Raw genomic sequence first — 27,586 nt, forward strand, 5'->3', positions numbered from 1 at the left:
TGTTCTGACAAGCCATCATACGGCACACCCCCACAAGCTAGTTAATTGAATCAAGAGCATGGGGTGTTTCAGCATCAGATGCAGGATTTGGCAACAATAAAATTGAAGCTACATTGGACATCAAAGTCATCTACAGGTCCTTAGAGGCTGCAGCTTATGAGTTTGGGATGTTCTGTTAATGCTCATGGCTGGACAATCCAATTTGAAACCACTTAATGTCATAAATGATAAGGAACAATGTCCTCTGTTCTTATGAATATATCAGCATGATACAGCAAATATTCCCTAAGCGCTTTTATAATAGTTTATTAAAGTAAATATTGTCTGGGTTTACCCAGAGCATTATGGGGTGTACCCGTCTTGTTAGTCTAGGCAGCACCATAATTCAGTGATGTTTGCAGAAGCAGACTTTCTCCTTTTCTTCACATGATGTATTTCTTCTTGTGGGTTGGATCAGCATTCAAAGAAGTCTGAAGTTCATGACTTCCTATTGAAGTGTCTGTGCACTGCTTAAAAACAAATCTGAATCTCACGGTAATTGTACAGACACAAATCCATAAAGCTGTACTGGGTACAGTTCTGCTCTGGTTTTTCTGTGGTGAATACAGGAGCTGCCCACAAGCCAGTAAAAGGCAATTGAGATTTGCTGTGTCTCAGCAATGAAGAAAAAATGGAACATGAGAGATATAAACAGAAACTGATGCAACTGGTATACAATTAACAATAGAAACTATTGTTGTAATGATAGACTTGACATAATTCTGCCACAGTCAGAGAGACTCGCTGCCTGTGTTGTGCACCAGAAGTCAGCTAGGTTAGGTTGAATCTAGCCAGGTTAGCCTCAGTCATGGTTATTTATGGTGTTGCTTAAAATCGTTATGTCTGACCATATTCCTTACAAAATCTAGGGATCCTGGAGTCATTTGGTGTAAGTACAGGTAAAAGCATTTCTGATACACCTTTCCTTTTTATGCTGATGTCCGAGCGTGCTACCGCGTCCTTTAGTGGGCACGGTGCTGCTGTTTGTTCAGCTGGACAGTGCCTGAACACCGTGACATCTGAGGCCCACGCGCTGTGGTCAGAAAATAGCCAGAATTGTCAAAGAAGTGCAACATATTGGATATTTTCATGAGTATTTTCATTCTCTGCCTGGAAAAAGCTTCCTGAAAAATTGACCTACATTGTATAGAATACCTCCTTCATTAGGAGACATGTAAGGAAACCAACAATGCGTATTTGTTGCACAAAGAGTGACATTTTGCCCATAACGAGTGGCCAAGAGCTGCTGCTCTCTCCAGTTTCTCAGAAGCTTGATGTTTGTCTGGCTGCTCTCCGACAATTGATTAATTCAGCCAAGTGTGGTACAAATGTTTGTACAGACACAGGAAACCTCACTCCGTTGCAGCGGATGAGCTGGCCGAGTCCCTCGCACGGAGCACCCAGCGTGCACGACTGTGGGGCTCGGCCACGCGTGTGAACGTGCCTTGTTTCGGAGCGGAGCAGGGCATGTGCTGCCCAGCGTCCTGGAGACCCCGCTGCTCTACTGAAACAGAAAAACTTCTTCCTAACATGTCCAAGCACACTATCAGAAGTTGTGCACTGGGACTTCTCCGCTTCTCATTTCATTCTCTGCCCAAGATTGATGGATTTAGGGGGGAAGAGACAGAAATGACTAATGCTCGTGCCTCAGCTGTATTCTGTTCTGTCATTTAAGTACCTGCTCTTTTTTTCCTCTCTATTGCTGTATCTTTCTGCTAAATACTGCTGTCGGCATTGGGGAAACAGGGAAGCGAAGAACGGGCAGAGGGAAAGGTCAAGCTGCTCAGCCTGTCACGAGCGAAGAGCTTCTGAGAAAATGGCCATGAAATAAAGAAGTTTTGTGAGCTGCATAAGTAATAGGATGTGATTTTTGGTGGATTTGAGTCTCTGAATGGCGTTTTCCTCTGTCTGTCTTTCCATTAATAACACTGTTGGCCAGCCCCAGGGTGCGATATGACCGCTCTGCGGCAGTGCAGGTGCTGCCGGGGCAGCGAGGGGCCGTGAGATACAACCCAGCAAGGGTCACCTGCTGAAAAGTTCTAGACATGTTTCTATAATGTGGATAGCAAAAATACTAGCTGTTTCAGTAGTCTCATAAAATTAAAAATTAGGAATGAAAACACTGATGAATTCTAAATTTAGTGCTTTCCATTTTCATACAAACTGGAGATTTTGTTCTCTGAAATAAAACCTTAACTATAGTATCGCTTTGACAATGCAAATATGCTTTTCTAATGTTTTATACTTTTTTTATTCTTATTGACCCGTCACAGTTGCGATAAACTGTATTTTTTCTGTATGATCAGGAATTCTGCCTCCCTCAGGAAAACACTCTGGACTGTAAACACATGAGATTTTTTTAAAGAAAGAAAAGAAAGAAAAGAAAGGACAGTAACAGTATTTATTGAACAGAAGTCTTTTGTGTCTCTGCTTTTCACTCTCACCTCCCGTTTAGTTACTATTTATGTACAAAATCCATCAAGAATCCTTCTGTTAATGTTGTTCACTCGCAGAGTTGCAGTAAGATTGTTGTGCTATATTATTACTTTTGATCTAAAAATTCTTTTTAAAAGTAAGTGCTAAAAATTCCTCTAAATAAAGGGCAATGCAGTATAAAATAAGTATCTGTTCATATTCAGCAAATGGTGCCGTTAAACCAAACCATACTGAAGATTAAATAACAACCAACCCATTCTTCACAGCTGCCATTTTGACAAGTGCCATTTAGCAAGGATGTAGGAGCTTTGTTTGGCCGCCACTCATCTTGTTATGAAATAATGCCCTACGTGTGCTCGTTGCAGAGGTCCATGCGTCGTGCTGCATCCCGAGGCTCTCAGCTCTGCTCTGCTCTGCCTTATTTCCTCAGCAGGGAAATACATTCAAATGCAAACTTAAAGGAGAACACTTGCATAAGATGAGAAAACTAGATTTTAGCCCCCTTCTATTATCTTTTGGCTTATCAGAGAGAATAAGATACGCAGGGTTGTTGCTGGGCAGAGTACTCCAATTGGAGACCTTTCTTGGCAGCAGCTCCTCTTCTGGGCGATGATGCCTCCAGGATCGAGGCAGAATTTAAGCTGTGGTCAAGCACTGCTGCTCGGTGGCAGCGATGAGCTCAGGTATTGACCTGCCCCTTCCTGATGCCCCGTGCCATTAATCCAGCGAGCGCCGTTTGCTATGAGATCGATCTGCTTGCCATTGGTCACGCAGGGCTGGGCTGGGCTGGGTAGCTGCTGGCTCCTCTGGGCGGCCAGGCTGAAGTCACAGCGATGACTCAGCTCAGTAAGTGCTGTCTGATGTTCATGGAGACATGCATGATGATGGGCCACTTGAGGGATGGTGAATAACGTAGCAGCATTAATCAGTGGAAGCGTAAAAGCTCCGTAGATGCCTAATAGGAGCGGCGCAGTAGGAAGATCCTCTTCTCTGCTGTTGAATGCTTGAAGCATGTTTCTATATTTTGGTAATACGATATAATTAAGTACTGTTTGGTAGGTTTGACAGAAGGACTTGTGAAGCAATGCTGTGGCTCCTTGGGAACAGGGTGGAGGCAGCCCCTTGTCTGCTGGTGACCCATCTGCTCGGGCTCAGCCGGTGGGGTGGCCGCAGTGACGGAGGAAGGAGACCAGCCAGGAGGAGCAGGGGGTTTGTCCGCGCCCAGGCTCGTGCACAGCCCCTGTGCCCCCGATCTGGAAGGGACCTCCATCTCCCCAGCCTCTACAGCTGTCTCTTCCAGGAGACACGGCTCTCTCCAGCCAGCCGTGACAGAAATCGATCATTAGAATTGCAAGATTCCTTGTGGAGGAGGGACTTGGTATGTTTTGTATATTGAGTTCCTGCATGTGTCGAAGTCGATGCTGGAGTTGGAGGAGACATCTCCGTGAGGAACTGCCGTAACCTTCACTTTCTTGCTTTTTCTAAAGGAAGGGTCAACAACGGTCACAATGAAATTCATCAGTAGTTAATAGAGTTGTGCTGGGCATGCTAAGTTGGTCTTAACCGCAAATTATCATGAATCCTCTCCCTTCCAAGATGATATTTTCTCACTGACTTTTGCTATTTATATACTGTGATAGTTCCTTAGTATGGTCTCTGTTGGTGGCCTTCCAAATGCTTTGTGTTGAGTGTTGGGTGTGTAGGACAAAGGGAAAATAAAGCTGTTTGGTCAGGTCCTACAAGGTCTAGGTTTGAACTGTCCTTTTTCCCAAGGGAAAGATACTAGGGATTTTATTGCAATATTGAAAACCAAATGTGAACAGATGCGACTATGATCTGGCCAAACTTCCATCCAGCCAAGTTACTGGCTTTAAACCTGCAGAGTGGTGCTGCGGTTGATGGAGAAGTTAATGCTGTGTGCAACATGCACAGTATGTGCACAAAGGTATTTGCTGTCAAGTAACAATTGTTTGTAGTTATTCTGATTTCTGACTGCCAGCTGGCAGACCCAACAGCTGATATTAAAGTCTGGGAGGTTTTCATAGCTCTGGCATATTTTATGATGTTTTTAATGAACTGAAGTGAGCTTTGCTCACCTTTATGCTGGGAGTCACTTTACAGTTTGCTGGCATCTTAGGCGCAGGTGTCTGCGGTGTGATAGCTCTTACGGTTTCTTTGCAATACCTTGGGCCTGGTGCTGAAAAACAAGGTCTTTCAGTACAGAGGACCTTCACTAGAGGAGATGCCTACCAGGGCAGATCCCTTTGTAGCAATTTGGTGGTAAACACATCAGCGCAATGAAGCAAGCTTCTGTCAATGAAAAATGAAGCATTCGGCCGCAAGTGGCATTAATTCCTCCTGAAGGTTTTGCACTGTGAAACATGAATATCCCCTTCGTTCTTAGTTGAAAAGTTATACCTATATTTATTTACTTCAGCACGGAATGGAAACTTTGGTGCCTGGGAGGCACGTTGCGGCAGCAGCACAAATGAAGACGTTAGGCCACATCGCTCTCAATGCCATTGCCTGGCAGCGCCGTTTCAAGATGAGTGATGAGGTTTTTTGAAATAGCACAGTGAGTGTTCTTGCCTTGGGATCAGGAAAAGCTTCAACATTAATTTACGTTCAGAGATTAAATAAAGCCCTCCATTCTTCATTGGAAATAATTAGATTTCTCTCTGTTCCCCAGTTTTATCAAATATGTAACTAAAAAAATGATTTTGTCTGCCTCTTCGACCAGCGTATAAAACATCACAGGATGTAATCATGGCCGTAAGGAAAGATAACTCCAAATACAAGACTTAACTCAAAATATATGTCAGCCATAGGAAGATGTACTTTCCACATTTTATTCAGAAAAGACTTGTTAACTGTAGTTGTATACAGGAGTCCAGATCCTCATGTAAATCTGTGGAGTGCTGCTGAGCTGGAGTAAATGGTGGATCCAGGTTTGGATCCATCCAAAAGGCAGAAAGAAGATGATGGGTCATGGTGTCTTCGGGGATTTCTGCAGGTTGGTCTGATCTTTCATCATTCTTCTTTAAATGATATTAAAGCCAGAAAAGCCCAGGAGAGATGTGAGCATGTGATTAGAGCTACACAAAAATTTAGATGCCTAACAGCCTTTCCGTAGGAAGCGTGACAGCTCCAGAACATATCTCCCTGTTTGTCCTCCTCCCCGCTCTCGGCAGAGCCGTCCGTACAGTGGGAAACACAGTTCCTGTCCACTTTGAAACCTCCCCAGTGAGGGTCTGCTACTCTGTGTCCTTCAGGTCAGCAAATCTGGGCCATGCCACATTGAAGACATGTGCTCAAGACTATGACCAAAGGGTGATCCAAAATGCCTACCTTTTTTTGTTTTAAAATTTAGTAAAGACATCAGATTTTGAGGTATCTGACTGACTATAATGTCTATCAAACGATGAAACTATATAGCTGGCATGCAAGAGGGGAGAGGGTGGAGAACAAGGACAAACAAAAGTAAAGAAAAATGCTCCTTTTTCTTTTTTGTTTCTTAGGTTTGTATGCTGTCACTTCTTCAGTTTTTCCTTGTTTATTTCGATTAATGTCTCTCATGAGGTAAAGAGGTCTACACGTTTTTTGGGGCTGCAAGTCAAATAATCACCCATATCCAAAACTCGATTATAGAAACATCTGCTTAATGTCTGACAAGACGTTATTTTCTCAGCGTGACATTAAAAGGAAGTGCTTAATCTGAACCACCTAAAATTGCTTTAAATCATAGGATTCAGAGCATGTAGATAACATTCTGCATCCCCCTCTCATGAATTCTTGCAGGAAAATTGGGAAATATTCCATGATAGACACCAACTAGAAGAACTCGGCTCCCCGTTTGGTGTGTACAGGTGCCAATAAGGAGAGCTTTTCCTGACATAGTTTCAGTATGCTGCTTGTGTGCCGTTTATGTCAACAGCAAGACAGAAACAATGTTCATTCTGGGGAAAAAAAAATAAAAATGAGCAAGCCTAGTTTTGCATGTGTTTTGAGCATGCTCCCAGCTATACCTATGAGATGTGTTTTACTTTCGCGGTACACAGAGGGCTGGCCACGTTCGTAGATGATGTAAATCCATATGGGTCTGTTGAGCTTCAAGGAGGTCTGCAGATTTGCACAAGATGAGAACATGAACACGTTCTTAAGACTACGGAGTTGAAGTTACTGATGTATGGCACGCTGAGGTGTGATCTTGAACAGCAGGTTTTATTTTGGGTCAGAAGAGGTTTTTGTCTCTAGCATAAGCAACTGAGAAAGGGATTTTTAATGGAAGTGTTGACACGACCTGAAAACACCAACAGGCTTGCTATGAATAAAAGTTTTATCAGCTAGTCTTATAACTTGGCTGTAGCAAACAGAAGTACTGAATTAAAGAGATTTTAATGATTTATGGTGTTCTGACAAACCAGTCCTTCATCAATCTTGTGATAAAACACAACTTTTCAGCAGGGAAAAAGTAAAGTCATAAGACTCCATGAAAAATATCTTAAGGAGTGAAACGTGGCAAGGTGTTTGGAATAGAAAACAAAATCAGCTCTTGAATATGTGAAGGCAGACTTTTTGAGCTGGTAGCCTTGTACTTAGAGCATGGCTCCTGAGGAGCGCATTTTCCATTCACTGCAACTTTACACCTTTTAATTTGCTTTATACCTGAGTAGGTAGGGTCTGGTTTTGACCTTTGCGTCTGAAGGGGAGACTGCGTTATTAAAATACTTGTTGTCATTCTTAGAGGTGTAGCTATGAAGTGGTCCCAACTGGCTGAAACCGTTAATTGCGGAAAAGCTGCTACGGCACCAGGCGTCTCTGGGGGCCAGGTGCCCGTGCCTGGGTGCAGCCCTGCAGATGCGCACAGCACGGAGCCCTCCGTGAAGGCTGGAGATCGGCCGTACGGGGTTGGTGTGCCCGCTGCTGTGCCCGTCAGGAGCCCAGAGATGTGGGGGTATTTGCAGAGAAGAGCAGAGTAGCAGCAGTAGGTGCCTGTTTGCACCATGTGCCCCCAGCCAGTCTGTGGGCATTGGCATCTCACCTGGGCCGGTTGTGGAAGCAGGTAGGAGCAGTGATGTGAGCGTTACACCTGGAAGTGTCCGTTGTTTTGAGGACCGCAACTGCATAGGTGAGCATCCAAACGCAGGGAGGCTCCACCGCGCAGGCCTGGACCCGAGCAGTGCCTTCGGCCCGATCCAGTCCAGAGGCACGTCCGAAAGCGGGAGAGATGTGGAAAGGCAGAGGAGCACTGTTGTCATGGCCAGCAGCCGCCTGCATGTTTGTGTCACCGAGCCTGGTTCGTCAACATGGCATAATACGGAAGATTGCTGTGCAGATTGGCGCTGGGACCAGAGCTGCAGATGTCCCATTCTTTTAAATGGGTCTTTGTGTGCTGGAGATAATAGTTGGGAAAAACACTGCCAGAGACACTGCTGTCAAAACTGTTCCCAGGACAAAGTTCTGGTTAAATAAGCTGCATAATCAAGCAATGAAGGTTTTTGATTGTTTCAAAGTATGTTTTTATTCAGGATCAGACAGTATTATAATAATGTGTCCCCGCTCGGTGTGGGGTAAGCATAACGGGTAAGTTGTGTGCAACTGCAGTCCTGCTCCCAGGACTTTGCCTCCAGCCATGGTGGTGCAGCCTCCCCGGGGCGACTCGGCTGCTGGGGCTGCGGGGCTCTCACCCCAGCCGCGGGCTCACAGCAAGATGCTGCGAGGTCTCTCTGAATTGCACCAGACCCATTGCCCACTGGGCAACGACATCGTCAGAGGAGCTCTTCTAGGAACAGGTCTGAAATTTTCCATCTTGCCCAGAGCGCCCTCCACCAGGAGCAGCCCTGAAGGGATGGTGAGGGGCTGCACAGGCTCCTGCGGTGCCAGCTGCCTTTAGCATTTCCAGCCTCTTGCACTCATTGAGCCAAGCTCTGGGTCAGCAGCTGCGGAGCGGGAACACTTTCAAGGGACCAGCATCCTTGAGATGTTGGGTGCCTCTTCTGGGCCTGTTCTTGTAGGGGAGCTGCTCCTGGGTGGGGATACCTGTGGTCTTCAGCCCCAGCCCTTTCCCCTTAGATCAGCTGATGTTACTGTCCTGTGTATCAGGTAATTATCAATTTACTTTTTGTTCATGATTCATCCTGCCCAAGGCACACAGCTTCATGCTGCCTGTAGCTGCACTTCCAGCCGTGCTCGAGAGAGCACATCTGTCTGTCTGTCTGTCCTTCCTGGTTTGCTCATTTCTGGGTGTTGGGAGAGGAGAACGTCTGCAGAGCTGGGCAGTGTTGTCAGATGCCCAGGACCCAGCTGTGAGGTCATTGCTTTTGTCAGAGTCAACACGACTGTTGCCTTTTTGAGAATGCTTTTGATTAGATAAATCTGATTTGATAAATGTGAGGTGATTTTCAGTGGAGGTTGTCAGCAGTTCACACCTGATACTGCCCGTAACTCACGTGCTTTTGTGGCTTTGGAGGAGGTGCTGTTTTCTGTGGGTTGTCACAAGGCAGTAGCTGGGAACCAGCACGGTAATTACAGGGATCAAAGGAGTTTTTGACCAAGGGAGTGTCCCCAAGGGAAGGCAGGGAATGCTTTTGGCACAGGCCACTTCCAGTCGTTGGTGGCCCTCAGGGGACCATGCCCCTGGCTGGACAGGGAGGACTTGGGAACAGACCCTTCCTGGTTCCAGGTGGAGCCCATCGTTTGCAGACCGAGTCGGGCCCCCTTCACCACGCTGGCGGCTGGCAGCCGGTACCCGCCAGCAACGGATGCGCAGCTGGGGCGGCCCGAGCCAGGGAGCGTCGGGCCGTGCTGGTGGTTCACGGCCATGGCCCTGGCAGAGTCGCCATCCCCTTCGTGTCCACCCACGCCTGGGCTTGTGTGGAGTGCTGCAGGGGATGACCTTGGTCCTGGGGTCTGTCCCGGTCGGACACGGAAGTCATGGACAGTCCCATGGAAGGCAGGTAGATGCTTCCAGCAGAGCTTCATCCAGCTGCTCACCATAGTTCCTGTGCTTAATGAATCCCTGATGTTTTAATTATATCCCTGCACCTAGGAGGCAGCTTTAAGCTTTGCTGTCTTGGCTATGCATAAAAAAAAAAAATTGATTAGCTGGTTTTATCCTTGATGTTTATAAGAACTGTAGAACAAGTTAATATTATATTTTTAATTACAAGTGTTACACAGATGTTAATTACCAGGCAAAGATTGTATTTCAATTACCATCAGTGCCATCATAATACAAAATGGATACGAAGATTGCTTTTAAATGACAGGGTAACTGATACTGCGTCCTGTGCAACTGTGATACCATGGCCGTGTCAAATGCCTTCGGTTTCTCTTCAGAATAGCACGTTCCCTGTTTGTTACTTTCCTGACAGCAGCTGAGAATTGGTTTTAATTTTTTTTATAGAATTGGCAAGGTTCTGTCTGCAGCTCTTGGTACAGAACCGCTTTCAAACGGCGAAGCAGAGGGGTCCTGGAGGCCCCGGGGCAGCCCCGTGGGGGCCGTGGGAGCACAGCCCTTTCTTACCTGCTTTACTGTCTCTATTTGCTCAACAAACTCACCCTGGTTTGCAAGAAACCAGTAATCACAATCTTCTTGCTCTTCTCTGCAAGGAAGAACTGACTGTCCCTGGTTTTGCAGTCTGTCTTCAAAGTCTCAAACCCTCACTGAGCACCTGCAGGTGGTTTCCAGCCATACTGGAGTGACTGGTATTTAACCCAGATGTTCCCTGTGAGCCCAGCGGTCGGGGTGGTCTCAGCGGAGGTGCAGTAAGCACGTGCTCACATGGCTCTATCACAAATTACCAGTTAGTTCTCTTTTCTCCCCGTTTCTGCTGTAACATTTAGTGATCAAATCTGAACTCCATTCTCCAAAAAAGCTCGAGCTGTTTATACATCATGTTAAGTGCCTCGTTACTGCTTCTGGTCCTTCAGAATGGTTGGTTCTTCCTGCTCCAGAGGCTGCAAATCTCCCATTTCCTTGACATCCTTCCTGAGGCTACTGCCATGCTGTCCCCGGTGGCGGAGACTCTTTTCCCCAGGCAGTCCCAAAGCCTACTGATGCTTTTGGGTGCCACGGGCAATTTTATGTTTATGCTGCACATTTCAAGTTTCAACCTTGCAAGTAAAATGGCAGCTATATAGATATTGGGGAAAATGGGGAGGGATTTGGCCCCAGCAGCCCGAGAGGGGAGAATGAGCCCTGCCGGTGGTCCAGCCAGGGTCCTCCCCTGCTCCAGCCTGCGTCTTGGTGGGAGCTGGTGCTGGGACATCGTGCTGGTGGCCCTGGCAGGCCTGGCGACTGCTAGGTCTCGCTGAGCTTGCACAGCAGAAGCGCTGCAGGTTGGACCGGGTTTTTGCCCAGTACTTCGTGTCTTCCGCGCTGCCGTTCTCAGGCAGAGGCAGTGCCTGGTCCTAGGCCACCGGTGCGAGAGATGGTTGGTGTCGGAGGTGACTGATATTTCCTTTGCTGGGTAAAAGCTTAGGGCCAGATTCTGGTTCTGCTTTTGCTCGTGATGATTCCTCATGACTTCATCGGGGTTGGCTTCTTTTTTAGAGCTGAAAACTGCTGCTCTGGGTGATTAACGGTTGGAGAGCGCTGCTAGGATCCAATAAGGTCTGCCAGAGGGATCGATGCATCATCCCAGAGTCACAGCCATTTCCAGAAGGACCATTTACAACTGCAGTGCTTTTCTTCTCTGGAGAAAGGGAAATATGGAGACTTTTTTTAACCATTTCAGTATCTAACTGGAGTTTTGCAGGTTTTCCACATTGGGAGTCCAGACATAAATACCCAAGGGAAGTCAGCAGAAGCTGGAGGAGAAATGAACATATGTGGGCAAGGTGCAACCACTCCAAATAAGCATTTTTATAAGCTAGAACAGTGTTCAGCTGTGGTTCACTATCGTGTAGGATTAAGGTGTTTGATGTTGGTGCGTAGTGCTTGCTAATGCTAAGCCTTGACTCTACTCGAACACCAAAATAAGCAAAATCTAGCTTTGTACGCTGAAACTTCCTGATGGCTCTCAGCCAAAGTCAATGAAGTGTCTATGTATGTAAGGATTACGGCACATTTGTCTCGTCTTTCAAAGGCAGAAGCCACGGAGAGATCCAAGAAGAAAACCTACTGCTCACGGTTCGGAAGCAAAAGGAAGATCTCTTGAACCCAGCTGTGGGTATTTGTGTCAGATGTGATGGTAACGTCCTGCAGAGGACAGGATCGCGGGTGCCTTAATTTCAGATGACATCTGCATTTGCAGAAGGAAAAAATAATCTTTGTGCAGCCGAGATCAAGCAATCTCAAGTATTTATCAGCTCCACAGATCCTGCCCAGAATGCAAACTACTTGCTTTTGTTGGAGCCCAGACAAATTGTGCTGCCCCTTTATAATTAGTTTGAGATAAGTCAGGACATGCTATTAAATGATTAGATGACCTTTCATCTGAGTGGGGATTTCAGCCCGTTGGATTCCTTCAGAATCAGCAGGAAAAAAGTTACTGGATTTCTAAAGGAGAAAAGGCAAAGCCTGCCTAAGAGAGATCAAGTTGGACTGAAAAATGTACAGAGCAGCAAAAATTCAGGCGATTGGGGAAAGTATCCTAAATTAACAAGAACAAAAAAAACTTCCAAAAAGGACATAATGGCTGAGTCCCCTGAACACCAGAAAACACCCAAATCCCAGCTCTCTATTTCCATGCCAGTTTACACCACGGTTGGGTGGAAAATAGAAATAACTCTTATAAGCAACAGCTCAGTGAGTGATGCAGGGGAGTAAGAACCCAAATAATCCCTAGCAGGTTATGGACTTTGTTTCTGCTTTTGGTGCTTAGTCCATGGTGTGACGGAGAGTGCTTTGATCCTACAGAATAAGGTTTATCCTGAGGCTTTATCGTAAAGTCGGGTTGGTGTGAGAGTGTAAATGGTGCGTATGCTTCCTACTGAAAGAGCAAGCTTCATCCCTGCAAATTACAGTCGTGGCGTGGGTGGTAGTAGAAGACAAACTGGCTAGAAGTGTAAGTCAGTCCCTCAGATATATTCTACTTATTTAGTCCCAGTATTAATTTTTTTGTTTGTTTTGGTCTCTAAACCTTAAATTGTAGTCTGATATTTGAAATTGTTAATGTTTTCCCTGGATCAGTTGGAAGCTGGTGAAAACAGCCACCAAGCTGACTCCAGGCCAGCGGTTCAGAGCCGTGCCAGCTGTTCCCGCTCCAGAGGCTGCTGTGTGTTTGTTCTTCTCAGATTAAAGCTGGTCCCCTTGTCCCCCTCTTTGATTTTCAGACACTACGGGAAAATCAGGTGAGCTTTGGGTGCTGTGCCGTGTTTCCGTGCGGTGTCCGTTTGCCCCGTGGGAGCATTGCTGGAGCTCGGCACGGCTCGGCACGGCACGGAGGGGTCCTCCAGGCGCCCGGCGCTGCCGCGGCGGAGGGATGCAGCCCTGCCGCCCTGTGCCCAGAGCCCCGTGGGGTGCCCGGCTCCTGCCGCGGGGGTTCCTCTTGGCTTCCCATCGCTTGACTTTTTGGCTGTTCTCACACCTCTCTCTCTCATCGATTATTGGGACAGTTGAAACAGACTGATTTACTGTCAGCTCAACAGAGGGTGAAATGTTTTGGCAATGGGAAGCCGCAGGGATGGCTTTGTAGCAAACGAGGTTGGGGACATTTCTCCGGGCGGTGCGGCCTGACAGCAGGGGTGGCAGGGAGCAGCACCGCGCGTCTGCCCTTGGGAGAGGCAGCGACGAACATCTGGGTGCTCATGAAGTCGAACAAAGTCGGGCTAACTCCTTGACTGCTTTTGCTGATAAAAACAAACTTTGTGCACAAAGCGGAGAGGCAGCTCTGAACACTTCTGTTCGTGTACTGCATTTTTTAATGATAGCTCTTACCTTAAAGAAAGGTGAGTATTTCAAAACCAAGAGTCAGTTTTCCCCGCCTGTTACCTTTTTGATATCACCTAGGTCAATGGTCCTCGTTAGTCGCCTCTAAATTAATGAGATAGCCGGGGCTGTTGAGTGAAGACCGAGATTGTCCCACATTCAGGTGAGAAGAAGCTGCCAGCTATGGTGACAGTACAGGCGTTGTCATTGTCTGGGGCCCCATAAAGTGAGATCGAACTAGGAGATGTTAAATGCACATCTCATGTCCTGAATCACAAATGCAAGCTCCAAACCCTTTATGCCTTTAATGCAATAAAAGCAAAGGCAGCTGTATACAAACCATTTGGCAGCAGCTGAATGTTCAGGGTATCTGGGACTCTATTAAATCTTTTATGTGCCATGTCTTGAGCAATATACTACCAGCTGATGCCTGCCTTCTGCTTCACAAATCTGGCAGCATTACATACAATTTTTTCTAATGGCTGTATTTAACCACTGAAAATTTCCTTTGTGCAGCGAGGGACCACATTATGCAGAATGAGGACAAAGTAGTCTCTTCTTTCTGCTTTCTTGCCTTGCTTCGCATTGTAGATCTGCTTGAAAATGGATTGAGATTAATTTAAAAAACCACTCTGACTTGTTACCAAGTAGATGTTATTCCTTCCCCAGGAACAGATGCACGAATGGAGAAGCACAAAAAAGAAAAGATACGTGTTGGGGCACTGACATTTCAGGGAGGGGCTGCATTTCTGTAACCAGGGGCATTTTGCGACGGGTTCCTGCCTGTGGCAGAGGGCCTAAGTGGCCGAGCCTGGCCGGAGCAGCACCGACACCGGTCCTGACGTTGGATCCCCGCCAAGAGCTGTAGTAACGTGATCATTAACTATTAACGGCTGCGGTAACTATAGCGCTACAAACAGAGCATAGCTGGGGCACCGGAGAAGTACCCCCCTCGCCCCGGCTGTCCATCGGCCGCGGGGTGCGCTGCCCCGGGAGCCGTGCCGTCGGGCAGCACCGCAGCGGGAACCGCGCACCACCCGCGGGCACGCGCCCCGGGCGGCCCTGCACGGGTCAGCCACCTCCCGCACGTCCCGCGTGGCTGCCCCCGCCACCCCGGCGTTTTGGGAGGCTCGGCTGGAAGAAGGACGTTTCCATCGATGCCCACGTTGGTGTTCTTCTCCAGAAAACAGAGAACAAAAATTTCCGGAGCGCCTGAAACTGGCATTGCTTTGTGTGTAGGTGATGCTGTTCCATTTCGGAAAACTATTTATTATGATTACAGAGTACAAGAAGTTTTCATCATTTTCTCATTTATTGTACTAGGTTTCCATTTTCCCTGCAGAGAAAAAAGAAGCAAATGACATAAATACAAAACACAATGCCTGTTAAGATATTGCAAGTCACAATCTAAAAAAAAAAAAAATTTTTTTTAGAAATTAATGAGCTTCTAGCCATAATGTGAAATAAACGGAAATCAGGAAAGAATGTTGTTCCGTGCCTGGATGGCTGTTATTCAGAGGTTTGTTTTTAGAGAAGTTATATAGCAATGACCATGTTTTAAAGGGATATTGTTAGGTCTTTTCTGCTTGAAGAATTTATGAAACGTGAAGTTATTTTTGCCTAGTTTATTAAATGTACAACCAGTTTAGTCTGCTTTAGGCAGGGGTTGGATCCTGCTGGTGCTTTGCGTTGCGCTAGGCACTTCATTATTATTATTAAGTTTGCACAAAGCAGGGGGTTTTACCTTACGTTTTTGTATTGTGAACAGTCCCTGGCAGCTGTAGCCGATGAGCTGTCGCACGCCCACAGGCGCCGGAGGGGACCGTGCCAGCCGGGGGACGGGGCTGGGGACGCCCGTTCTCGCCCGGTAGCCCCGAGGCGTGCGGGGTCCGGGCTGCCCTGCCTCGGCCTGGCTGCCCGCGCAGGGCACGGCTCTCAGGAGTGAGCACCGCTGGCGGGCGTCGGGCTTGCTGGTGCCGCCGCAGGCAAGCCTGAGTTCGACCCGGGGAAAATTGCTCGGGTCAAGCCGCCCGAGAAGTGAGCCTTTAATGTGAGGTCTGAGGTGTGCGTGGAGTTACTTCAATACATAATTTTCCGTTCTTACCGTAATTGTAATGACGACTGCAAAATAATCCCTGTAATTTCAGTGTGCATCGCTAATTGGGATGGTTTTATCAGGCTAACGATAACCACCTATTATTTTGTCACCTTCTTGCTGCAGTGTGTCCTTGATGATATTATATTGTGCGCCATTAGCACTTGCAAATGGTTATTAATGGCAGTATTTTAGAAGTGCAGAAGAGTTCGGCGGCTCCCGTCTGTCTGCAATGTTTTCTGCCGTCCACAGAAAGTCCCTGTACTTGCTCCCATGCTGTGTAAATGTGACCTGCTCTCTAACGCGCTGCCTGAAGCCACCCCCAGGTCAGCCTCCCTGCCCGCTCCAGATGAAGGCTGTATGACCAAAATGCCAAATTACTTATTTTTCAAAGAAAATATACCCAGCACGTTGTAATCATGAGCATGTCTGATGATAATTAAAAGAAGACAGATGTAATTATACCAGATGTAGCAATTTCATTAGTTCATTTAAAAACAGTTACCTGGATAACTAATTAGCTCTTTTAAAAATAGTTACCTTGGTAATTAAGGTGTCGTTAGTATCAGAAGAACCGAGGGAGGCACGCCAAAGGCAGTGCTGGCTGGGAAACCCGTGCCAGCCCGGCGGGCTTTGTGTCTGTCGGCAGAGCGGGTGCCGGGGCCGGGTGCCGGGTTCTCCCTCTGGGCCAGGGGCTGCCGGGCGGCCTGGCTCTGTGTGCCGGGAGCGGGATGGCTGCGAGCAGCCGGCGGGAAGCTGACATTTCGCGGTGGGGACCCACCGTGGCCTCCTGCTTGCCCGGCCGTGAGAACAGGCCGTCCCGTGCGACGGGGAGCAGACCGGGCAGGGGTGGGAGGCGGGAGGGACCCGGCCAGCGGCAAGCAGCTTGGTCCATGGCGTGGCCCGTGCTGGGGGAAGGACATGTCCCCGTTCACGATGGCTTGGTACTCCCGGAGGCTGGGAGCCTGGGCTGGGTGTGCAGGAGGGGCTCTGGGGTTACAAAACCCCGTGCAGGGAGGGTCTGTGTCTTGCAAGGACAGAGTACCGCTGCATTTCTAGGGGCACGGTGTTTGGTGGTGTTGTTAGCAAATTTACATTTTAATTGCTTTCTGCTAAAACAAACGGGATTATTTTGACCTTTCAGAGCGCAGCTATGTACGCAATAGATTAAAACCAATCTGCTGGAGGTTGGCAGCCAGCGGATGTGAGCAGAATGGAATCAAGGCTGGGAGAGAAGCCCTGCGATTGCCTGAAACTGGTCTCCATTCGGAGGCAGCGAGCACAAAGCTCTCTCCCACAGCTCCCAGACACCACTCCCTGCTGGAAAGCTCTCCACAGAGCCGGCCGTCGCATCCTAGAGGAAGCTCTTGTGTGGCTGCGCAGTTACAGACAGCCCGGGTGGGGTGGTGCAGTGCCCAAACCGGGAGTGCATGGGCACTGCACTTGGAGCAGGGATGCTTATATCTGTAGATCCCAAGTCACAGCCCGGGGATCAGGAATATTTGATAGCGGGGTGGGCCCGGCAAAGCAGCAAATGAGGATATGGAACACTTTACTAAACCTCTTTTTTCCTTCCCGTTCTGCGGTACTTTAGGTGTGTATTGTGCAGAAGAGAGACACTGAGAAGATGTATGCCATGAAGTACATGAACAAACAGCAGTGCATCGAAAGAGATGAGGTTCGCAATGTGTTCAGAGAGCTGGAAATCCTGCAGGAGATCGAGCATGTGTTCCTGGTGAATCTCTGGTGAGCAGCTCCTTTCCCTCTGCCTTCTGGGGCCGCCTGCCCTCGGGTGCTCGCAGAGCCGCATTCTCCCCGTCCTCCTGGGGTCATGGACGTCCGTGGGAGCATCCCAGTGAGCTGCTACAATGGAAGTCCGTGATAACATGAAATGTGTTCAGGAAACATAGCAGGGAAGATATCCAAATGTTATGGCATCAAACATTTTAAAACAGCTTAACTTCTCTTTTTCGATCAAAAACCTTTGTGTGTTTGTTGGGAGTTTTTCACAGCCTTGTTGCAAGTACCACTATCAGGTCCCTCCTAAGGGACCCCCTGCCAATTCAACCGTAACATATTTTTGTAGGGTGGTGTGTTGGTGTGCAGTTTGACTAAGGTGTCTTGGGGCAGTACGATGCTCCCGGTGATTGCTGTTAAAGAAATAGTCCATCTCATGTGCATGGAGATACTGAGAACTGTGACAGTCTGTGGTGAATCGGATACTGCGTGGGGCCAATTTTTGTAGAAAATAACAGCTTGAAAAGTCAAAGAAACTAGCGTTTTTAGAGATGATGATTTGTAACTTTTATTAATACAAAAATTATACAAAATATATAGTGTTTTACACAGTATTTGGTCCCTCTAAAGGACTCGATCTTGCAGAGATTTGCTAATAGTTTAAATAAACAGAACGGCTCTCAGCCGTAGCCAGCGTGTTCAGTAAAGTGTTACTGAGATAGGTCCTAACTCAAGAGGTTTTAGCGGGTGATTTAAAGCTGTCCTGGCCGTGTTTGAGTCTGTGCAGGCACTGCAAAGGCGACTCCATAGATACACATGGAGGGGTGCTGGTGGGGTGGGGGGATTAACATGGTTGTAGGGAAGCCAAGCATGTCATTTTTTACTGTGACTCTCTAGGCAGGATGCGTTTCAAAAGCATTACCAACTAAAGCTATTGGTTACATTTCAGCCTGATTTGAGGAGTTTTTTTAAAATTAGACCCTAAAATGTTACTCAGTAATGAGGATAGTTGTTGCCAGTGCACACGCAATCAAGTTAGTATTGAGCAATTTGAAATGTAACTATTTTTAGTGATCTGTTGCTGAAAAAAAGTTATGAGATCTCTTCAAACTATCAGGTGCATGGTCTTTTGCTGGAGAGCGAGTAAGGGCAAAAAGTGCTTTGCAACACATTCACTGGCCAAATAAAATATATTCCTTTAGAGCTCAGATATATCATTATCAAATTTTGCACAAAAAATTAATTGACAAGTTTTAGAATATAGTGCATTACAGCCTAAGGTCGTTGGTTAGTTTGGGATGAGTCCTTAGCAGTCAGCCTTGTGACCCTCTCCTGGATGCTGCTGCCGGCTGGTCCGTCCCCTCTCTGCCTTCCCTGCCCTGTGAAGGAGCGCCCGACGTGGGGCAGGGATCAGAAAATCCATCGTCTTCACCCACAGTCAACCAGCACGCCACAGGCTGATCCTGCGCCCACAGGCATCTCTGGTCACTGCTGGGATGGAGCTGGTGCAAGAGCAAACACAGGACGTGTTGCAGGGTGATAGAAATAAGGAGTTCACGGCTTGTATTCCCAGAGCGCAGGAAAAGTGACATTTATGAGAGGTGATGGAAAGCCTTTGATATCCCATTGAGTGGAGGATCACAGACTGAGAAGGGGAAAGAAGAGTCGTCCCTTCTCGTACTGTATATGTGACCTGGGTTGCTCAAAATTTTGACTAGGATTTGTTCCGCAAGTGTCTTGCACACCCTTGGCATGGTTTGAAATGCATTCTTTCAGGTGATGGCATGGCTTTTGGTAAAGGCCGGCTTCTGCAGCTGTGGCTTAGAGAGTGCCATCAAGGCAGGTAGGCACTATTTCCAACCTAGTGGGTTTTGAGATTGCCTAAAAATTTGTGCAGCCACAACCACAAGGAGAAGACAGTAAATGTAAAATAAAGGCCATGCTTGCTTACTTGGAAAATAATGGGTAAGCAAAAATGATGTATTATGTGAAAAATGCAAGGAAGTGCATCTGCAATGCACGGTGCACAGTAATCTCCTTCAGCGATTGCAAGGCTTATGTTACTATTGAAATGTGTTTTTAAGGCTAGAATCAGTGCCTCGTGAACGGCTCCCTGATTTCACAGAGACAGAAGAGGGGCAGAAGCAGCAGTTTTTCCTGGGGAAGCTGCGTACCTCAGGTGGCTGGACAGGCTGAGCCTTGGGCAGCCAGCTGGCCACGGGCATCCCCTCCCTCTCCGGTGATGTCGGATGCGCGGCAGGCTGGTGGGCGGGAAGATTTTCAAAAATTCAGAAAGTTTTATACCCAAAGTGATGCCAGTTGATAATACTTCACATTCTTTTTGTTGATCCATTACTCCAGAATAGCCAAATAAGTTAATATTTATTTTTTTTCAGCATTTTAGCAATTGCAAACATTTTTTTCCAACAAGGAATGAAATTCTTGAGAAAACTTGCTCTCTTAGCAAATTTTTCCCTTTCAACTCGTACTTTTAGAATAAACCTACGTTTAAGATGAGAGCAGAAGTGTGTGATTCATAAGCATTATACAATCCCACATACTCTTTCCTTAGAAATACTGTCGCCAAATATAACAATTGAACTTTGTTTTGTAGTGTATCCTCACTGCTGTCAGTCTCCTGTGGGATCCACTGCAGATTTAGAGAGGCGTTTTACTCTACAGTAAATATAAATCTCTTTTTCTGGTTTTTATGGTTAAATTAGCAGTTGTGTTTTCCAATTCATTTTCAGGATAGGCAGAGATATTTTAAGTGGGTTTATCAGATTGTTCACAATTGAAAATGCGAAGTCTCTCTGAAGTGACTGGCTAGCAAAGCCCCGAGCTCTGCCTGCAACTCTGCCTGCAGCTCTGCCTGCTGCTGGGGTTACACGGCAGCGCTTGGGAGGTGGCGGTGGCAGGGCGAGCAGGGGGAAGTTAATTGGGATACTTACCTCTTCAAAGGAAGCGTTGCTTAGTGTAGCAATGGGTTAAAAAACAAGACAGCAGCTTGAGTTGCGCTTGCTTAATTAGAAAGGTGTAAACACCGAAGCTGGCATATGCTCGTAGTGGGACTGTCTGCAGTTTTCACAGGAGCTGTGTAATTAGGAGAGGGACGAAGCCTGACCTGGTTTTGACAAAAGCCTTGTGACTCCTGTGAGACTCACTGCTCGCTCACACACCGCCGGTCCCGCAGGTACTCCTTCCAGGACGAGGAAGACATGTTCATGGTGGTGGACTTGCTTCTCGGTGGCGACCTGCGCTATCATCTGCAGCAAAACGTTCAGTTTACGGAAGAAACGGTCAAACTCTACATCTGTGAGATGGCGCTGGCTCTCGACTACCTGCGAAGTCAGCATATTATCCACAGGTAACCACGCAGTCTCTTACTCGCAGTCGGTAGCTGGCGGGAGCTGCCCGTGCACCGCGCTGCCCGTGGCTGGTTTGAGGTGGGTGATGCTGTCTTTGCTTAATGCTGCTGGTGCCCCGGAGTCAGGGAACGGCTGGCACTAAGCCGCACTGGCAGTGCCGGTCCTGGGCACCCTCCGGCTGCTGGTCCTGCTCCCCCATCACTCGGAGGAAGCCTGGCACTTTGCTGGGGGCTGAAGGCACCTTCCAGGGCGAGTTTCAAAGCCATCAAGGGCTTCACAGAAATAGGCCCGGTATGGTGTTATTAATTTTCCTTGGAAATGATGCCTGGAGAAGTCTGATGCTCCCACTTTTTTGCCCAGTTGCCCGGGAAAAGCAATATTTCTAGTCCATCATAAAGGGACTTGTCTCATGTTAGGGTATTTTTGTTTTGTTTGTTCCTAATTTTTGATAGATAAAAAAGTTGCAGGTTTTTTTTGTTGACTTGCATCCTTGATCTGACTGAGATTTCATCTTGCTGTAACCTTGCTTCTTTTCCCAGAGACGTAAAACCAGACAACATCCTCCTCGATGAGCAAGGTAGGATCTCTCTGCCTCGCTTTGCCTGTCTGCTTCATTCGAGGGACACATTCTTTACAGTCTTGAATACTGTGCGTCTTTTTATTTGGGAAGAGTGTGGAAAAAGCATCGCTCCTTCTAATTGACCGGTGTTTGGTTGAACGTACCTGTGCATTGTAATGCCAGGGAAGATCCACCCAGGGCAGCCCCTCTCCTCATTACCCCCACCTCGTTTGCCCACACACTCTGCCTCCTTTCGCTAGTGCCCCCGTGCACAGGTCACCCATGCCAGAACTGCGGGACCTGGCATCGTGGGGGGCACAAAGCACAAGAACTGACTTTGCTGAGGTTTAGAGCGAGTGATCTGCGCATATACTTTCAGGACAGTTTTGATGTCTTCCTGGGGGGATGGATCTGGGCTGAGCCAGGTGGAGTGAGTTGAGGAACCTTTATGAGAGCATCCGTTGGTAATACTGTCTCAGTGGCCTACATAGGAGACCATAGGAATTCTATAACGACCTCTGTTCCAGTAGTAGATCTTACAAAAAGAAGACACAATCTCTCAGGACAGCAGGCTCCAAACCATCCGAGTTTTACCATAAAACCTCATCAAAACCAAAGCTTGCACTTGCATGGAAGTTAATTAGAAAATAGCGCAAGGTATAAAGCCCAAACATAAATGGGAGAAAGGAGATGTAAGGGAAGGCCTTCACAGGAGAAGGCAGTCTGTGATTTACACACTGCTTTCATAACTGCCTTCTAGATAGAGAGCAGAAAGTAGCCTCCAGAAGGACAAGTGGGTGGGTTTTCTGTATACCAGGCTGGCTTGAAAATAATGACCTATTCTGAATTTTAACTTTCAGTCCTGATGACAGAGAAATTAGAAACAGAGAGAATGTGTTCCAGCACTTTTTGAAATATCTTAATGATTTCTTCATACAGCCTTAGGGTTTGGGAAATACTGTTATGGTTTCATTCAGCTGGCATGTCCAAATTTGCTGTGGTCTGTACAGAGTGCAGCACTGTTTTAGCTCTGGGACTTTGGGGTAGTCGTGGTTCAATGGCTTTCATCAAAAACAGTTCTAGGGTTTTAATCAATGCGACCAAGGCAATATCTTAGTATAGTGTTTCCCTGTTGTCATCTTCACTGACTGTAGGTTCTGGCTAGAGCAATTTGACCAAGTGCTGGAGCTGGTGTAGGTTACTAGTTTGCTCCGAGTGTGATTTAAAATCAAGACCCAAAGCTAGCTACCATTTAATCCCCTAGCCAGCCTGAGATCCTGGGAAAGCTTCAGGATCTGTTAATGGCCATTCGGTGGGGTCTGACCCTGACCTGCCTGTGCCCATGCTACACTGTCCGAGGGCAGAAGCTTATGAAACAAATGTATTCTGATTCTGCCTTGCCACTGTTCTGCGCTGCGATTAATTCCTTCTTAAAATGTGTCTTTATTTAAGGTCATGCACATTTAACAGATTTTAATATTGCAACAATAATTAGGGACGGTGAAAGAGCAACTGCGTTAGCTGGAACAAAGCCATACATGGGTAAGAAATAATAGTTGTTCCTTACGTCTGTATTTTACATTTCAAGAGCGCTCACCGCATGCCGCCTGACAGTCCCTGTCTGTGACAAAGGCATGGAATTAATTTAGCACATTAATGCACGCACCCAAGTCATTCAGCGGAGCCTGATCATTTGAAAAGTGAAACTCCCAGAGTGAATGAGTCGCTGTCAGCACACCCTCCCCATCCCACCCTGCCCTCCCCCCTGGCCCCGGGCTGGGACTTGGTGCGTCCCGGCAGGCGCCGGGTTTCTGCCATCCCTTGCTCGCTCGGTTGGGAGAGCTCTCCCCGCATGTGCCCGATAACCCGGCTGCCCAGTGAGGGCAGGCATACTGCTGCTGCTGCTGCCGCTGCTGCTGCTGCCGCTGCTGCTGCTGCTGCTGCTCCTGCTCGGCCTGGCTTGCAAAGCCTCCCCTCGGGCAGTAGTGCATAAAAATAACCATAAGGTTTACATACTGACTTACATGAAATACTGAAATAATAGAAACAATATGAAGTCAACGGATAACCTGTTGCATTTTGCCCTTTCTGTTCAGCCCCGGAGATTTTCCATTCCTTCCTGAACGGCGGGACGGGCTACTCCTTCGAGGTTGATTGGTGGTCGCTGGGAATCATGGCTTACGAACTGCTGCGGGGCTGGGTAGGCTCCTGGACGGTCCGAGGCCTAAGAACATGCTTTCTGATTGACTCCAGAGAGGAGAGGGAATTTCTTCTCATCTTTCTGCTTTTTTCCCCCAGAGACCGTATGACATCCACTCCAACAACCCCGTGGAGTCTTTAATTCAGCTCTTCAGTACTGTGAGCATTCAGTACTCGTCTGCGTGGTCAAAAGAAATGGTTGCTCTATTAAGAAAGGTAAATAGTCCTGCTGGCGTGGTTTACATTGTACATTAGCCGCAGTGTGTGCGGGACTAGCTGCAAAATTTGCAGCATATTAATAACTAATGTAAAATTGAAATAGGACTAATTTTTATGACTTTGTTCAGGCTTAAGCACAGATTAGTCTTGTGTTTTGTTTGTTTATTATCCCTGTAATAAGATGCATTATGTTTGATAGCAAGGGAAGGAAAAAGGCTGGTTTTGGTGTGACAATCAAATTCCTACCTGGGCTAGACCTGTGCCCTTCCAGCATCCCCCTCTGTGATCGTCGTAACCTAGAACGGCAGCAACTGTGCCTGAGAGCGCCGTGTGAGCTGGAAGAGCCTGTGCTGCCCCTGCTGCGTTAGCCGCTCCCTCTCGCCAGTTCTGCCGGGCCGAAGGGTCTGGTTCGGTGTGTTCGGTTGTGAGAACTGTCGGGGGGGGTGTCCATATCTGTCGGACGGTCTGCTGCTTTCCTTGTACTGCTGCACGAGAAAGTTGTTGATTTGGTGTGGAGGCTGCGTTTTAGCTTCTGCTTACTTGAGAACTCAGAAAAGTAGCTGATGAGTGTGCTATAAAAAAGATATACACCGTGCTGACAGCAAATAAGTGACTCTGATGTAAGTTAATGTTGGGTGGACAATTTACATAATTAGATCTTATTTTAATGAGAAGCAGCGCTGTTAGTTCTGACTGCCGCGGAGCACTCAGCAGGTTCACATTGCCATCTGCCGGCAGTCGGGCTTCTAGAGACCGGGCGGGAATTAAAGGTCTCACCAGGAAAATGCCAGCAGCCACCCCAGCCTGGAAGGACCCCCCATGTCCCCCCAAAGCGCTGGGGTTTCTGTGCTCGGGGTGCCCCAGCCCTGCACCCTGCCCGCTGGGGCAGCCCGGGGGGCTCTGCTAGTGCCCACCCGCCCGCCGGGGCCAGCTCCCTGCTCCCCGCTCCCCGCTCCGGCACTGCGGCTGGGCCGGCATCAACGCCCCGTGTCTCCTTGGGAATTGGGAATTACTCCCTTTTCGTTTTAAAGATGAAGATAATTTTATGCCGTGAACAAGTGCCTGAAAAGTTCGCCAGGCGGCAGTTGCTGGTCGAGGTGGTCTTTTACCCCACGCCCTTCACAAGCATCCCTGTGCTGGGGCGCTTGGCGGGCTGTAAGCACAGTCACCATTACCTGCTTCTTGCATAGTTACCTTTGGCATTGGAAAAATACTCAGTGCTGACTTTATTTTCTGCAAAAAGGTTGTAACCACCTATAATTAGCGTGCCTAGAATTATGCCACAGTTTTTTAAAGAAAACAGTCCTAGATGGGCATTTTGTGGAGGTCCTGCCGTAGGTGTCCATCAGTCGGGAGACCGTACACACTCAGTTTGTGGATGCCCAACAACCGAGCTGGGGCAGCCAGAGGTCAGGACTCCAGTTCTAGGTGCTCTGGAAAAATGGCAAGAACTGGTCCAGAGGTGGGGTGCGGCGCCGGCACCGGTGGCAGCGGCACGGGCAGGCAGGGGGGCCGGCTCCTGGAGAGGGGCAAGGGCACGCGCAAATCGCCCACCGCAAGCATCCCGCACTTGGGAGAGGAGGGACATGCACGGGGCTCTGAGGATGCGCTGCAAAGGTGGCATCAACCGAGCTTCAGTGAAGATTTTCACAGGGGAAGACTAGGCACAGAATTTTCTGCAAGTCCTACCCAGACCCTGTGTTAGACATGCATACCTCCACGTTAGGCATACCTCCACGTTAGGCGTACCTCCACGTTAGGTGTACCTCCACATTAGGCATACCTCCACGTTAGGCATACCTCCACGTTAGGCGTACCTCCACGTTAGGCATACCTCCAGCAGTCCTGGAAGCTGTAACTCAAGTCAGCTGAGCGTACAGCGTGGTACACGGTGCTGAATTCTTTGAAAAATCAGGTCTGCCCTCAGACTGGTGTCTCAGTGGATCAAGTGATCATTTTGAATTTTTTTCTCTGTGCTTAGTAATCCATGTGTGTGATAAACGGAGTAGTGTCCCCTGGTGTCACACAAGTGGTGTGAAAGTAGGACTTGTGGAGGTTGAAACTGAAATGGTGAGCCTCTGGAGGAATCAACGTCTTTACAAGGGAGCAAGGTCTGTCCCGGCATGGGGAGGAGTGCGCTGGGGCAGCAGCACCTGGGTGCTGCGGTGAAGGGTCGTGCATCGTAGGTAGGCATGGGAGAAGCAAACCCACGCTGGTCCAAGAGCTCACGGTACCGGGTTTTTGGCCGTCTGATTTCACAACCTCCAGAACATTTTTCTAATGTTTTTTTCCCCTGTAGTAAGTTACGTATTTCCCATGACAGAAAGCTTGCTGCATGGCTGAACCATCTGAGTCGTCCTAAAGGCAGGGTGCTGCTGGGCTCCTTTTCTTTCTCCGCTGATGGAAATGCTTTTCTCTCCCCAGCTGCTGACGGTGAACCCCGAGCATCGCTTTTCCTGCCTGGCCGATGTTCAGGCCTCGGCGTACTTGTCCGGTGTGGTCTGGAGCGACGTCTGTGAGAAGCGAGTGGAGCCGGGCTTCGTCCCCAATGTGAGTAGGAGCGATCTGTGTCCCGGCCCCGAGCAGGGGCCGCTTCTCGTCGTTAGAGGAACCGCTGCGTTCAGCAAAGGCTTTCTGACGGAGAAGTGGTTTCTGAGTGTATTTGCTGCAAGAGAGAGTCTCTGCTGTGCCTAACGCGCACGGTGTCGTGTCGTGTGTCCTGGCAGAAGGGCCGCCTGCACTGCGACCCCACCTTCGAGCTGGAGGAGATGATTCTGGAGTCGAGGCCCTTGCACAAGAAGAAGAAGAGGCTTGCGAAGAACAAGTCGAGGGATAACAGCAAAGACAGCTCACAGTCTGTAAGTGCTTTCTGGCGTGACGGAAAAAAGGCTGAGCTGCTGAATTTGGGGGTGTATAGCAGTAGTTACTACGACAATGAAGTAACTGCAGATTTATTGTGATAAAAACATTTGCCCAGTGGAGTATTCCTGACAACCAAATGTTCCCCTTACGTTAAGTTTGATAAAACTCTTTCACAGTAATCTGTACTTTGGAAAACAAAATCAGAAACAGAGGTCTGGGCACACCAGTCAGGAGAAAAACTGAAAAAAAATACACATCCATTATGATCTTCATCTTTCCGAGAGGCGCTGCCCAGTGTCTGCGACAGATGTCAGTGGGGTTACATGGTAGCAGTTTATCCAAGCACTGATGATGTCCACGCAGAAACATCCAGCCAGTCAGTCCCGGTTTTGGGTAATTGTCCCGTGTTTTCTGTCACCGCGTGAGCTGTGCAGCTGGGTAAGCCCCGCGGCTCTGCCATACTCCCGCGCTGGGATGAGCTCTGGCTGCGCTCGCTGGGGAGGCCGGCACATGAGCATGGGAGAAGTGTGCCCGCGAGCACTTTCTGCAGAGAGGGATCCATTAGCTGGGAAATTAAGCTAGAGATGAGATGCATTTGTTTCTTCTTTTCACTGTGGGAGTCATGGTGCTTTTATATCACTGGGGTGATAAATACAAGAATCTCGGTTTTACAGAGCAGTCACGTCCCAGGAGTAAAACCATCTCCTTACGCAGCAGAGCAGGTCCTCGGTGCTGCAGAAAACAGGGTTTTGTAAGGGGTGTTTGCAGGTAGGGTGGTGTGCCGGGGAGGCCTGTGAGAGCAAACGCGCGTTACCCAGCGTCCCTGCTTCCCCTGTGCAGTGCCTCTGAGCTGCGCAAATCCCAGACTAAGGGAACACACATTGTTCCCCCACAGCGAGGTCAGGACCATCCCCTGTCTGAGAGCAGCAGGGAACGCCGGGCAGGATTTCGCCTGTCTCGTTGTCTGCGCCAATTAATTGCAATGGATCCTTTCCCTCTTCGGCGGGAGTTAATGCTGCGATCAATGAGACTTACTGTAAAAGGACGAAGAATAAATCGGGAAGCGAGGGAGGAAAAAAACAGCGTAAGCAAATTTGCAAATACCTCTCCGAGGTTTTGCTGCCAGGAGAGTTAAGGGCACTTTGCCTGCCAGGACCCACGGCTGATTGCCAGCCGCCTGCGCAGGCGCCAGGCAGGAG

The 27,586-nt window shown here is 48.2% G+C and overlaps 1 protein-coding gene across 1 annotated transcript in view; it reads left to right on the plus strand.

Moving 5' to 3' along the window:
* STK32C (serine/threonine kinase 32C) overlaps positions 1 to 27,586 on the plus strand; it is a 91,506-nt gene that overhangs the window by 62,047 nt on the left and 1,873 nt on the right. Inside the window, exons 3-10 of the mRNA XM_050899074.1 lie at positions 17,038 to 17,189; positions 20,374 to 20,547; positions 21,088 to 21,125; positions 22,560 to 22,649; positions 23,204 to 23,307; positions 23,406 to 23,522; positions 25,950 to 26,075; positions 26,252 to 26,383. Of these exons, the coding sequence (XP_050755031.1) occupies positions 17,071 to 17,189; positions 20,374 to 20,547; positions 21,088 to 21,125; positions 22,560 to 22,649; positions 23,204 to 23,307; positions 23,406 to 23,522; positions 25,950 to 26,075; positions 26,252 to 26,383 (900 nt within the window). The 5' untranslated portion in view covers positions 17,038 to 17,070. The remainder of the gene's footprint in view (positions 1 to 17,037; positions 17,190 to 20,373; positions 20,548 to 21,087; positions 21,126 to 22,559; positions 22,650 to 23,203; positions 23,308 to 23,405; positions 23,523 to 25,949; positions 26,076 to 26,251; positions 26,384 to 27,586) is intronic.

Source organism: Gymnogyps californianus, chromosome 6 (genome assembly GCF_018139145.2).
Source record: "Gymnogyps californianus isolate 813 chromosome 6, ASM1813914v2, whole genome shotgun sequence".
Lineage (NCBI taxonomy): Eukaryota > Metazoa > Chordata > Aves > Accipitriformes > Cathartidae > Gymnogyps > Gymnogyps californianus.